The following is a 15,189-nucleotide window of genomic DNA, read 5'->3' as shown; positions in this document are numbered from 1 at the left end:
AACGAGTATATTTTGAGAGAAATCAATCAATCTTCCTTTCATTGTAAAGAAGAAGATATGCCATTAACGATGGGATACCATCAGCCATATGGTCAACACGGCTACGGTTGCAGCACCATATCCTATACATGATATCTCTCATGAAAAAAATACCTAATATTTTAGTTACCACGAAACGGTCGGAATTGAGTGTTGATATAAAATAACAATTTCAAGCTTCATGCAAAAGTGACAGCTGCCTAGATAGTGGGCTATTCAAAGTGGAACTCCAAATTGGAAAACCCAGTTTTTCTATTGAAAAAATTGCACAAAACGCACCAGTTCCGAAACCTTGGCGTTGTTTCGAGAACGACACATAATGAAATTTCAAAATGAATTTCATCAGAACTATAGAAATACTAGTAAAAAATAAAAATAACCTAATATTTCAGTGACAACAGATCTGGCAGATTTGAAAATTCGCATGTTAAGAGGAAACTTCATAACTTTTTTTCCTAGAGAAGGAGGGTCAAAAATTCTGCACGGTATTGCCAGAACGATTGAATGATCAGTAGAAGTTAATATGTAATATTAAAATAGTTCCAAAGGTTGAAAGTTGTTACTTAACGAGTCTTCTTATACATTTCCACCGAAATTAGATTTGTGCCACATTTGTAATGGATTTTTAATCGAATATTTTTAAAATACGAAAAACGAAAAGTTACCAAAATAACAATTTTTTTCATTTCCAAATTGAAAATATTCAATTTCTGCAATTTAGATTACTGTTCAAAGAAATTATGTGAAAACCCCCTAGAAAACAGTGATCTTGTTTCGTTTTGAACTAAGCAACCACGGAGTGGTGTTCCCTCTTAACGTATATGGTGGTGAGTTGGTAAATTCAATAATTTCGTTGAACTATAAGGCACTGACGAGGAAAAATTGTATTAGTAAATACAAAAATTATGAAACGATTCTTTATGTCAATTTAGTTATTCAATTTGTTAACCGTTTACTCAGTTTGTACAGTTATAGTTATATTGAATTTTTTTGTTTGTTGGTCATTAATATTCTTGTTTTAAGAAGTTTTATTCCAAGACCAATTCTTATCATAAAGATATATTATTATGAAGGAATAAACACAAAAATGTTATTTTTATGGTATTTATAAAATGTTCTTGTAATGAATACATAAAATTAAAATATTATTCTATAACCTACGCTAGAAATCCAAAAAAGGGACTCTGTCAGGCTTTAAGTGATTAAACTTTTGCATTCTTTATTGGAAAGTGTTTTGCCTCACTTAATCTTACATTTTATGGGCTTTTATTAATGATTGATAACTACAACAATCTTAGTAGTTGTTTTCTCTCCTTGTGTTCCCTAAAAAAAAAACAAGACAATATTCAGTCGCAGGCATTCGCATTCTGAAAATAGTGTCTAACCGTTTTTTTGCTACCGCATCATGAGCTTCGTGCTCATCATCGTGTTCCCGAACCACCACTTTCTTCCGCTTAGGAATCTTGATGGAATGAAAAACAACCGACCGTAAGATACGCGATATGCACACAGGACATTGAAACCCGACCGCGTCTATTGTTTTTCCAGCGGAAAAAATAATCGTAGATCGAAGTGGGATTATGCAGATAATGAGCGAACATGCGGAGGAGCTAACACAGGAAATAATGTTGTTAAAACCGCGTTTCCTACGCGTACCATTGCGTACGGAAAGGGGGATTTTATAAGTTTTTTTTTCTGACAACATGGATCTTCAAACATAAAGAAAAGCTTAGCCGGCGAAAAAAAATAAGTACCTACACCTACATAAAATGATGTATATGATAGGTGACGAAGAAACTTTGTGTCCTTCGAATGAAGTTCCTACGAAATGTTTTCGAAGGCAGTACCATGTAGGTATACAAAATGCAACACGGCATAAAGTAAAGGGTTATTCAATGTGTAGTTCCTAAAGGTATCGTGAATAAAACACATTTGGAATAACGAACAAATTTTTATTTCAATACAATTCTTGGACCTTGCCATTATGTATGGAATACAATATCATTTAAATGTTCGTAATTTCTAGTAGGATTCGATACTTGTGAGGTAATTTCCGGTGCTGGAATCACATCACTTCCAATCCTTTATCAATAATTTTAAGTCAAATAAATAGCAATGGGAACTGACGATTCGAGAGACAATTTCCTCATTATCAAAGAAGTACCTGCCAAACACTTAACCAAACCAAATTACACACCACACAGTGAATTTTTGTGTATATGTATAATGGTCTTTCAGCAGTCGCGTGAGGACTTTCACTGCCCCATATGCTTGTTTACAGAGCCAATGAGTGAAAAATGTGCTCCGTCGCTGAAGAAAATTCGATGCGAAAAATTGTCATTTAAACGTTGTTCAAGCACCCAATCAGCATATGTTCTACGCATGTAATGGTCAGCTAGCTTTTGTTCTTGTGTCAACTGATCCTCATTAAGATGGAGATGCAAATTCAGATACAAAATAGGCCATAGCATGCCGTAAGAGAGGCCCAAATGGTGTGCGCGCCGAAGAATGGATTAATTTGGATCATCTTTAAACTGTCAATGACAGCAGCAATATTTTCGATCGATCGTGCATTTCGATAATATATGGGACTTGAGACATCAATAACAGATATCTTCGAATATTTTCACTGTCTTACCAATCGCTCATATGGTCGATGTCCACCATAATATGCCCGTAATGCACTAAACGTACTACAGAATCATTATTTTTGTAGTAGAAATAACAGACAGTCATGTTTTTTATATATTTTTTAAAAAAGCTGAAGTGAAAATGTGAGTGAAACAAGTGGAAATATCGCAATGATATTTGAATATAATAGTTTATCCTAATTTATCCCGAGAACTTTGACAACGAAGACAATAAGAAGGAGTCACAAGGACTGACCATTGACAACAAGAATTACTATGGGATTTCAATATTATTAGGTGTACAACTTTGCTTCCACCATTTTGCAATAGATGGCTGTAGCGGTAATGGTAGTCGAGAAAAATAGATCTTAGATTTCATACAATAAGCTTAGGTTTTTGTAAACATAAAGATATCGAAATATTATTCGATTTGTGTCTGCATCATAAAGTTATTCTTGATTAAACATGTCAGCTTACGAGCTAAATTCTCGTCATATTTGCGTGAGGTTTTAATTATCTGTTTTAATATGAAGGAATCTGTGGCTGACGCTCATCGTATGCTCTCAAATAATTATGGTAAGGTCGCTATTAGTGAAAAAACGTTTGATTTCAACAATTAAAGAACGGTGATTTTGACGTTGAAGATCAGCTTGACGGTGGAGGAGAGAAGGTTTTAGAATTGGAGGCATTACTTGATCAAGACTCGTGTCAAACGCAATAGGATCATTTGGAGTGACGTAACAAACCATTTCAAAAGGCCTGAAAGTAATGGGTATGATACAGAAACAAGAAAATTGGGTTCCGTACGAGTTGAAGCCGAGAGATGTTGAACTGCGTTTGTTTTCTTGTGAACAGCTACTTGCAAGGCAAAGACGGAAGGGATATCTCTCTCGCATTGTGACTGGAGACGAAAAGTGGATTCATTAAGATAATCTCAAACAAAAATTATGGGGATATCCCGGCGATGCTTCAACGTCGACGGCCAAATCGAATATTCACAGTTCCAACGTCATGCTCAGTTTTAGGTGGGTCCAGCTCGGCGTAGTGTATAATGAGTTGTTAAAACCGACTGAAACTGTCACTGAAGATCGTTATCGAATGCAGTTGATCCATTCGAGCCAAGCATTGAAACCAAAACGGCCGCAATACAACGAGAGACATGATAAAGTGATTTTACAGCAGTTGTACGCCTTTCTAGTAATGTTCTTTGTTATGCCTGAATGATATATCTCCGAATCAATAGATGGGAAATGTTGAAGCGATCTGGATAATATAACCATTTATTTCTGTAATAGATCTCATTCTGCATCCCCTAAAATGATTAACACTTGTAGATTATGCCTCCCATACTGTTCTGTTATTTTCATTTGAACTATTGTATTGAAGTTAGATTGAATTGTTGTTCGAATGCTTTTTCGGTCTATTTACACCTCTTTAATTATTCTGGTCCTTAATTCATTTAATTATATTCGCGATGTAGCTTGATGCACCTTGCTTATTTTTCTCCAGTAAACTAATTGTTCCAGGACGAAATACAAATTCTCACAAATTAAAATTAATATTAACCTCTTTTGCCCCCTCAAGCTACACTACAACTTCATCATAACCTAACGCAACCCGTTTCGCAATTGACCCATCCTGAAGGAAGCCGTTCGTCACGAACAAAGGGGGCCGTGTTCCGTTTCCGCCGTTCCGCTTACGTCGAGAGACCGACGTCGTCTCCTTAACTAATAACGTCTATTTTTTCCGCCGTATCCCCGCCTCCTAGATATTGCATCGCGCATTCCACGCTGCACCGCCACCCACGTAAAAAGAGCGCACCAGATACTATAACCAATCAATATCGCCCGCTAGCGACTCGAAACTTACTTCCGCGTGTATGTACATACATTTTTTTAACATTTTTTCGCTCTTTCCTCCGACTCCGTTGCACTTTTCTTTTTCTTATTTTCCTCGGTAACCTACTTCCTCTCCGAGACGCCAGGCCCGCTCCTCAGTCCGACCTCGGCAACGACGAAATGTGCATCCTATGCGACCGCCGCCATTCGGAAACGCAGCCTGCGGTGATAGCCTCCCGCTAGTTACAAGTTCCGTCTTGTTACGCGCGATCTTACCGGTTCGAACGCGTTGCGTGAGACATCAATCGTCTGGCCTCGCGCGCGTTCGGTAATTAACGAATCTTGACGCCTGGACCCTCGTGCTGTTCGGAGCGGGGGAACCTCTCCTCGAAGGTCCGTCGTTGGGAAGGCCGAATAGCGCGCTCCCCACCGCTCCCTACGTTCCCCTTTCGGCATCTCATTACCGGAGTCGTTTTAATTGTTGCACTCTCGCTTGTTTTCGTCTCTCCCACTACGTTCCGCCGTAGCGGCGACCCGAATTGGGACTACGCACGCATCACGTGGTGGCTCTCCGGTGTGCGTTCCATTCGCATCCTGGAGGAACGTAGAGTTCCATTCATCCCTCCTGTTATTATTAATACAGAAAATTCTACACGCATCATGAATGACCCGCCGAACGCTCCCGATTTAATACCCCCAGTCCGGAAAGACAAACACTCATTTCTTTCATATTCCTTCCCCAAAAATATCTGAATGCATTTCATGGACTATGTCAACCTTGCCATCGGCGGTAAAACCGTTGTAAACCACCAGAAAAACGACAAGATGACGGCCGTCAGGCAGTTGCAGGATCACGTGATGGACACTAGTGATTCCAGCGATTCGAACGCGTCGCTGGTGAACAACAACGAGCCGTGCGTCAGTTTTTACAAGCCCGGTTTCAAGTATAACAATTTCGTTAACAAACTGGACAGTTACAACAACAATCAGCTGTTGTTGCCGACGGAGTTCTACAAGACGCTGTTGGCGAAGGCTGTTTTTTCAACGGGGGATGATAAGAGTAACGTTTACAAGAATATGTTGTTCGCGAAAGATAGGGATTTAGAACAGGTTTGTTGAACAATTGAGGGAGTGTGAGATTTTAAATATTGAATCGAAGAAGAAAAAAGGATACTCAATATGGTCGATCCCTTATAAAAATTTTTTCCTGTATTAAAGGTTTACAAAAAGCAACAGTTACTCGAAATTAAATGTTTCCTAAGATATACAGGCAATCCTTAGAATATTGCAATGCGTTTTGTATCATTCATAATGTACTGAAGGACATTTGGATTATTCAAATTTGAACGTTCACAATAATTATTAGTGTTGAAATAATATTTCGGATATTCAATGAGTTCTTATGTATCAGATATATTGAATTTCATACACTACAAAACTATTTTTCTCATTTCTTATTGTCGTCTTATACTTTCAAAAACTGTTTAAAATACATATGTCAAAACAACAGATACAACAAATAGAATTTATACAATTTCGTCAAAAATTGATGAAATTTATCTGACCAATTTGGAAATATCCCCAACTTTACAGTTGATTGAACATAAAAAAAACAACAAGCGCGCTGAAATATTCATTTTCAAATTTAAAAATTACACTTGAAATAATTCTTTCGTATCTATATAGGATATCCTTCGTATGACACCTATTTGTGTCTTTTATTCAGAAATTTAAAATAAAATGAATTCAAGTGTTTCTAGCATATACAACTAAGTATTCTTATTTTTGGTTGAAGTATTTTCATCCTAAACATTGAATCACTTGAGGATTTGTTTAACATCAGACTCAATATTGCGTCCTTGAATTCCATAGTTACAGTTTAGCTAGATGAGGATCACACAACTATGATCTCGAAATTCTACAATAATATATAATAATAATAATAATTATTTTACCTGTACAACGAAACTTCCACATTCTACACGCAAAATTTAAATTCATATTTCACTTAATCACCCAAAATCTGAACTCCATTAGTTTTGTAGTAAATGATGTTCCTATTGTGTAATTTTTTCGATGTTCTTCTTGAAAATTCTCTAGTTCTGGAAACAAGACAAACATTAAATTTTGTAGCTTGAAATTTGTATTTCATATCTGAATTTCGATTCAGTCCACATTTTCTTTGGATTGTCCTCTAAAAATTCGTAATGAATTAAACATCGACAATAACTTAGAGGACCTACTGAAATACTGAAATTTCTTGATCGAACACAATTATTGAAAAAAAACTTACCCTCAAAAACGAGTATTCAACTATTCAATGGTGTACATACAATATTTCCTGATGTATTTTCATTTCTATTATTAATTCTTTATTTTTTCGTTTGGATATTCTTATCACCATATATTATTAACTTTGTTTTATTTCAATACTCACTTCAGTTTTATCTAAACATTTTATAATTTTAACTATATTCCTACATTCTACAATTGAATCTTCATTCGTGAAGATATCATCGAGTAAACAAGTTCTGAAGAATGCTCCGCTTATTGTAAACAATTATAGAAAAAGTTAATATGGAATGTAATTTATGTAAAACGTTTTTCATAACATTTGTGCAACTGAAGTTTCAAAGTGCTGTGAACAAGGAATGTTAGGTAACTCTAGTAGTGAAAAAATTGTTGACGATATTTATATGAATACGTTAGTTACCGAAGATGATATGGAATCGAAAAAAATAATCAACAATGAATTATTTATCAAATCATAGTCTTCTCTTGGATTTAATATCCGAGTTTCAAATTAATAATACTTCCCTCATGAAAAAATCACATTTAGATATTTAAATATAACATTTTAATTATGGAGAAGAGAATGCTGAATAAAGATTCTTCAATCAATTATTTGAAATAAGAACTGATTAAACAAACAAAGACAGATAATTCTAAGAATAAGAATATTTTTAAGATGATTCAGTTTGACATGGTATTCGGTATTCAATATTTGTTGACTTGTCTGATACATACAATAGATGTCTCACTAGACTAATAAACGTTATTATTATATCATTATTATATTATCTTTTTTTTTTTTATATTTTGTATTTCCGCCTATATTTATGTTTTTTTCTGTCTTTGTTTACATTTTGCATTTATAAAACAAAAATTCGTTGAAAAACAGAGACATCGTGGCGAAAGGAATAGAAATATTAAAGCAAAATGATTTCCACACTCGACTTGTTCTAGTAATATTCAATAAATATTTTCCTGTTGCAGAAGGCCTTTGGCTGGGATGGATCTCAGACTGGAGGCAGTCCTTCCGGACCCCAAGGGGGTGGCATGGGCGGCCAGGGGGCGCAGGGAATCGTCCACTGGATGAGTGTTATGGCCGAACATATGGATCCTGCTATGTCTCATTACATGTCCTGGAATCAGGAGGTAAGTTTTGATCGTTGTGATTCGAAATATTCTATTTATTCAAAACAATGATAGATATAAATCTGATGATTGAAAGAAAAATTTTGGGTGTAAAATAGATCTTATTACAAAAAAAAATTTGGAATCAAAGTTAGGTGATCTTTTTATGTATGAAAAGTATCTGAGTATTAGTTTTCCGGAAATTATGAACAACAACATAAACCCGGATTCTGTAATAATTTTTGATAATTCACTGAAAAAAAAATGTGTTCATTGTTCCAATTGTGATCACCTCTTCGTAAAAGAACACGGCCAAGGAACAGTTCTTACAGAATTGCGATTTTTCGTTGCTTGTGTGGGGTACTAAGCGCCGTCTTGTTAAAAATAAAGTTGCCTCACATTTATATTCTAGATTTAAAATTTATTGAGAATTATTTTCGAAACGAATTGGATTGAACGAAATGTCGAAAATAAATCAATATGAAATACCTACCTACGTAGTTCAACCTACGTACCCACAATAATATGCTGCCAAATTACATACATTTCTGGATTTCTGGACAATCTGCAGATAAATTTTTCGATTACGATTTTTGTATTTTCAACATCCCAAAATGTGAAAATTGTACAGGGGTTACAGAACTTTTTCTTTGAGCGATAGCAAGGGTTTAATAAATAAACACATTGAACTAAACTTCGCCGATAAAAATTAGGCAAAAGTTTAAGATCCATTTTCGTCAAAACTATTTGTCCGATTTGGACGTTTCTGTTTTTGAATGACAGGTTATTTTCTTCTGATCATTAGTGTGTAAACTGTATGCACATAAAAGTGAAATAAAAAATGAAGAAGTTGAAAAAAGATAAGGCTGAAGTGTAAGTTCAATTCCATCTTGATAATAAAGGGTGTTTTTATTTAGAGCTGTAGAACTTTAAATTGCTATGAAACAACGATGGATTATTCTATTGACATGAATTTTATTTATCCGCAAGATAAGCTTGTGGCATTACATTTTGAATATGATTTCTGGCATATGACCGCCACGGCTGGCTCGGATGTAGTCCAATCTGGACGTCCAATTTTCGATGACTTTTTCCAACATGTGTGGCCGTATATCATCAATAACACGGCGAATGTTGTCTTCCAGATGGTCAATGCGGATGCTTATCCGCATAGACCAATGACTTCACATAGCTCCACAGAAAGCAGTCTAGCGGTGTTAAATCACAAGATCTTGGAGGCCAATTCACAGGTCAATAAGGCGGTCACCAAACGTGTCTTTCAATAAATCGATTGTGGTACGAGCACTGTGACAGGTTGCGCCGTCTTGTTGGAACCACAGCGCCTGGACATCATGGTTGTTCAATTCAGGAATGAAAAAGTTAGTAATCATGGCTCTATACCGATCACCATCGACTGTAACGTTCTGGCCATCATCGTTTTTGAAGAAGTACGAACCAATGATTCCACCAGCCCATAAAGCACACCAAACAGTCAGTTTTCTGGATGTAACGGTGTTTCGACATACACTTGAGGATTAGCTTCACTCCAAATGCGGCAGTTTTGTTTGTTGACGAAGCCACCAAAAGTGCGCTTCATCGCTTAACAAAATAAAATGGACGTAGTGCGCGATACGTATTCCTCAAAGAACCATTATTTTCGAAATAAAATTGCACTATTTGCAAGCGTTGTTCAGGCGTGAGTCTATTCATGATGAATTGCCAAACCAAACTGAGAATAAATCACTTGACAGCTGTTAAATCGGTCGCCATCTTGAACAATAATGCCAACTTAAAGTTATATACCTCGAAAAAAAACACCCTATATAACTGTTACACTCTACAGAACGTAACAAATTCAAAGAAAAAAAACAGGGTGTAATTGCGTCACCTGAATATCTATAAAATAGAGGCTTTCATACAGATACAGTTCAGACACTAACGTTCAGAAGAAAATGGTATGTCATTAAAAAAAACTTCCAAATAAGTCAAGTAGTTTTGGCGAAAATGTGTGTTTTGCCTAATTTTTAGTGGTGCGTTGATTTATTGGCGAAGTGAATTTCTATCGAATTAAATAAAGATCAAAAAGTATCCTCTCTTTATTTGAAAAGAAACATAATAAACTAAGACTGAAACCGTTAAACCGACTAAGACAGGTTAAGGTTCTACCACAACGGCCGAAAGACAATGTTACTACACTTGATTACATCCCAGCTCAAAGCGAAAATCTTCAGGACTAAAGGAGGGAACTTACAACCCTTCCGATCCCGCATTATTCCATCTCGACTAAGCACTCATGTCGGCTATTTTTCTTACATCGATCCCCGATATTAAAAACCACCCCCCGCGGGCTAAGGGCGACACAAGATGAATCTTTTGAACCCCGTACCGTAAAAAATGTTACCGGCCTGCCTAATCTTCGGGTTTCTTTTGCATAATTCGCGATCCTTTTGAATCCTTCCAGTCCTCTCCGCTTTGCGAGGATTATTTCGCCCTGTCGGTCTGCCGATTTGAATAATTGGTCGTGGAGGGAATCGCTATATTGGGTTATGAGAAAAAAGTGACGGAAGACTGTCGAGCTGAAAATTGCTATGGCTTATTTCATCAGTGGATGAAATGAGTGCATCTTCTTCATTTGGTTGATTTCATTCGGTTTATACATAGTGGATTGCGCCTAAATATCCGTTAGGTTTGTTGTTTCTTCTGCTCCTTTTTACAAATCATTATCCTAGTTATACTGTAGATAATTTCATACGAATTTCAGCTTTTTCGAAATAAGGATATTTACTTGTCTCGTGGTCTACAGGTCCAATTTATGGAGACATTTTTGAGTTGAAGTGAATTAGTCATCTTCTGTTTTATCTTTGAATGTCCATGATAAACTTCGAACAATTCTGATAAAACCATACTTCGAAATTAGATCAGGCAAATGCCAAACAGCTTTTATGACAAATCACCTATTCAAACCCCATGGAATAAAGTATTCAGGGAATAGGTATATTTATCCCAACTGCTGGCAACTGGTAAGAAAGCCAATGGGCACAGGTACGTTAATATAACGTTTATGATGTTATGATATCAACAGAAATCGAAGATAAAAGCTAAAAGATATATTTAAGTATTTCGCACAACAAAAAATAGAGATGTATGAATTATTCTGGTTATGTTTCTGGTACATTCTGAATACTTCAAATACAATGTTTGGCAAGGCGTACTCAATCCAAGCTGAATTTCTGATAAAATCGTCATTTTGGCACTGAGTGATCTCTGCCAAATACAACATCCATTCCACCAATTATCTTTATAAGGTTTTCCTACACCTGAATCCATATTTTCAATTTTTCGCCATTTTCTTGTAAATGGTGACTCTAAGTGATCTGAAAAATCTCATCTTGATTTGAGCTTGCCATTACATTTTTGAATTTATTCATTTACAGGGTTTTACATTGAAAAAAGTGTGAACTTTGGTCCAAATCTTTGTTTTTGAACAGCCTGTCTATATGGAAAAAAAATTAAATTGTACTTCTGACGACTCTATACACATTGAAAAAAAAAAAGATTTTCAAACTAACTCTATTAACACCTCGATTTACACCTTCAAAATGAGATCCGCGTCTATAGTGGGCCCCTGGCATAACGCCAAAATAAAAAAGCTGCGAGAAAATCTGAGGAAAAATATGATTTCGATTTGGTATGCAGTTTCGTGTCCATAAATAAATGGTTTCATATAGGAATTTCTGCTCCATACTGTTATCAGTGTTTCGGTCTTCACGAAAGTTTTTTTTTGAAATGATGAGTAAAACAATAAAAACCGAAACAATTGACGGGAAAATAAATATAGTGAAGGTAAAATATTGTTCTTTTAATAATTTGGACTCAAGAGTTTATCGCTTAAAGGAAGATCTGCTAGTGAATAAAAAATGGTGCTAAAAAATAATATTTTTTTTAAATATTTAATGTTAGAATGTTGTTAGAGCAACTCTTTTGAGTAGGTAAAGAATCACTTTAACCGCAAGGGTAGATAAAGTAACACTTCAACAGCGAGGGAAGATAAAATGTTTCAACTTTTATTATTCATCTTTTTTATTGCATCTTCTACATCTGATAGCTGGTTTTCTTCTTCTTGTGTTAATTCTTTTCCGTACATTTCATGTTTGCTACTCCGCAGAAACCAGTAAAAGGACCCCGCACGTTTAGTAGGGAAAATGGCTTTCCGTGAATTTGGCTGAATTTTTGATATGTTGTAGTTCTTGATGAACTGATCAGAAAAGTCCTCAGCCATAAAGCTCAAAAATGGACAGTTTTCGAGATATGGAGCTTTGAAAATGGATTTTTTGCAATTTTCGGGGTTTTTGCTCATCAATCAGGAAGCTCTCATTTCTGGTTTTTATGGAATTTGGATGTTCGGCGGCCAGAACCCGACTGAGAAATGATCTTCCTTGGTTATATTAGGCACCGCCATCGATAATTTTTTATACACTGCTCCACATTGGCTATGAAATGAGATACAAAATCCAAGATCTTCCATACATCTTTCCATGCCACAAGATGACGCCAGAATAATTCACATGACCGAGAAACGACATATTGTGAGATTTTTTTAAGATTTTTTTAATAACTGAATCCTCATATATCTGATGTCCAATAATATCAAATATGTTAGCCGAAATGTTCATAACCAGGCATCGCGAGCTGTAATGGGGGAAAATGGGAAAATCATTATCATATATCCTCAGGGATAAAAATTGTGATCACTATTGATGTCATTTACATATGATATGTGATTTGTTTCTCACAAATCTCGATAATCTGACAAAGGGGTACCAAGATATTTTCCTCAGAATGTCTCGAAATTGATGATAGCATCTCACAGACAAACGAATCCGTGAAAATGTCTGCAGTTTTGATACAATATAGTACTATCCTGGTAGAATATAGAAATCCAAGTGTTGGAAGCGAACTATGAATGGAACTTCTGATATTAACCCACGAATTCTTGAAAATATTTTTTTTTCTATGAACTTTTTGAACTTCACACATCCGAATGAATACTATCTAATAATATGAATGTTACTCTCATTATTATATTGTTTGATTGATCTACTCATTCATTTTGCCAATGATCATATTATTAGATAGTATTCATTCGTATGTGTGAAGTTCAAAAAGTTCATAGAAAAAAAAAATATTTTCAAGAATTCGTGGGTTAATATCGGAAGTTCCATTCATAGTTAGCTTCCAACACTTGGACTTCTATATTCTACCCGGATAGTACTATATTGTATCAAAACTGCAGACATTTTCACGGATTCGTTCGTCTGTGAGATGCTATCATCAATTTCGAGACATTCTGAGGAAAATGTCTTGGCACCCCATTGTCAGATTATCGATATTTGTGAGAAACAAATCACATATCATATGTGAATGACATCAATAGTGATAACAATTGTTATCCCTGAGGATATATGATTATGATTTTCCCATTTTCCCCCATTACAGCTCGCGGTGCTTGGTTATGAACATTTTGGCTAACATATTTGATATTACTGGACATCAGATATATGAGGATTCAGTTATTATGGTCTCCCTTCAAAAAAATCTCAAAATATGTCGTTTCTCGGTCATGTGAATTATTCTGGCGTTATCTTGTGGCATGAAAAGATGTATGGAAGATCTTGGATTTTGTATCTCATTTCATAGCCAATGTGGAGCAGTGTATAAGAAATTATCGATGGCGGTGCCTAATATAACCAAGGAAGATCATTTCTCAGTCGGGTTCTGGCCGCCGAACATCCAAATTCCATAAAAACCAGAAATGAGAGCTCCCTGATTGATGAGCAAAAACCCCGAAAATTGCAAAAAATCCATTTTCAAAGCTCCATATCTCGAAAACTGTCCATTTTTGAGCTTTATGGCTGAGGACTTTTCTGATCAGTTCATCAAGAACTACAACATATCAAAAATTCAGCCAAATTCACGGAAAGCCATTTTCCCTACTAAACGTGCGGGGTCCTTTGTTTTACATTTGTTGATAGAGTAATTTATATACCTATAGAAACAGAGCAAAAAGTTGTGGTTTTTGTGCCAAAAATTACAATTTGCTATTAAATTTTATTTTTCACCTGCTTTTGCTGTAGAAAAAATGTTGTAATGCATATGACGATAAAATCATTTTATCTTCTCGAACGTGAAAGATCGTCTTGTACAATAAATATCTATTAATCGACTTATAGGAACGTGCTTTCTATACTACATTTTTAGCACTTTTTATTGCAGAATTTGAGTGAAAATCGAAAATATATTTGGAAAGAATTGACTGAATGGAAGCACTGTGAACATACTACATACGGTAGGAAACGCTTGAGAGGGATTATCACCTTGTGGTTTTTCGCCTATCAGTCAAACTTTGCTCCACATTCATTTTCCCTCTGGCGCTCCTGCAATGACCAAACTTTGTTCGGTGTACGAAGTTATTGCAATAATAACTGTAAGATAATTAAAGTTTTACCTCTTTTATAATGAATTTTGGTAGGCTTTTTTCATGAATATGTTAAAAATATATCAGTGCTTTGTACCTTGAACATAATCATAAATTTTTTGCGAAAGACGAAAAGTTACCAAAATTTTTATTTCTCATTCGAAAATTAAAAATATTTTACTTTCTACAATGAAGATTATTGTTAAAGGAAATTATGTGAAAACCGCATTAAAATCAGTTGTAAGAAGAAATATCTCTGATTTCGTTTTGAACTGAGCAGCGTAATGGTGTCCCCTCTCAAGTTTAAGTAAGCTGATAAGCTGAGCTTATTATTTAACGATAAAAAAATCGACAATTTTTTTGAATCGTTCTTGTCATATGGAGAATTTCCATACTTAACGTCACCTAAAATAAGTTGGATGAGAGATGCGTATCATTTACAATTCATTATTGTCGATTTACCATCAAATACGGCTATCGCATGTTGCTTTCGAAAGATTCTAGTGGCTGTAATAATCGCATAGAGAACGTTCATCATCCCTATAATCAACATTCTATCCAAACTAAATAGACTTTTTTGACTGACGTACAATGCTCATCACTAACTCCAATAAAACCTATTCATTCGAATCGACCTATCGTTACCGCACCTTCAAATCAGATAAAGATATTCTATTCTATCGGGAACAGATCGTCGTGCGCTGGAATCGAAGAAGAAGGGTTCGCAAAATGATGCCCTCTGCTCCCGTTCGATATTCTCCTCTTTGTACGATTGATCGATTTTTACGAT

At 35.4% G+C, this 15,189-nt stretch overlaps 1 protein-coding gene across 2 annotated transcripts in view; it reads left to right on the top strand.

The window, feature by feature from the left end:
* The window catches only part of LOC123677201 (zinc finger protein rotund-like), a 295,742-nt gene that overhangs the window by 126,445 nt on the left and 154,108 nt on the right, over window positions 1-15,189 (top strand). For both annotated transcript variants that reach the window (XM_045613771.1, XM_045613772.1), the window contains exon 3: window positions 7,784-7,945. In XM_045613771.1, the coding sequence (XP_045469727.1) occupies window positions 7,784-7,945 (162 nt within the window). The remainder of the gene's footprint in view (window positions 1-7,783; window positions 7,946-15,189) is intronic.

This window comes from Harmonia axyridis, chromosome 3, assembly GCF_914767665.1.
Source record: "Harmonia axyridis chromosome 3, icHarAxyr1.1, whole genome shotgun sequence".
In the NCBI taxonomy this organism is placed as follows: domain Eukaryota; kingdom Metazoa; phylum Arthropoda; class Insecta; order Coleoptera; family Coccinellidae; genus Harmonia; species Harmonia axyridis.
This window is presented reverse-complemented; position numbering and strand designations above follow the sequence as displayed.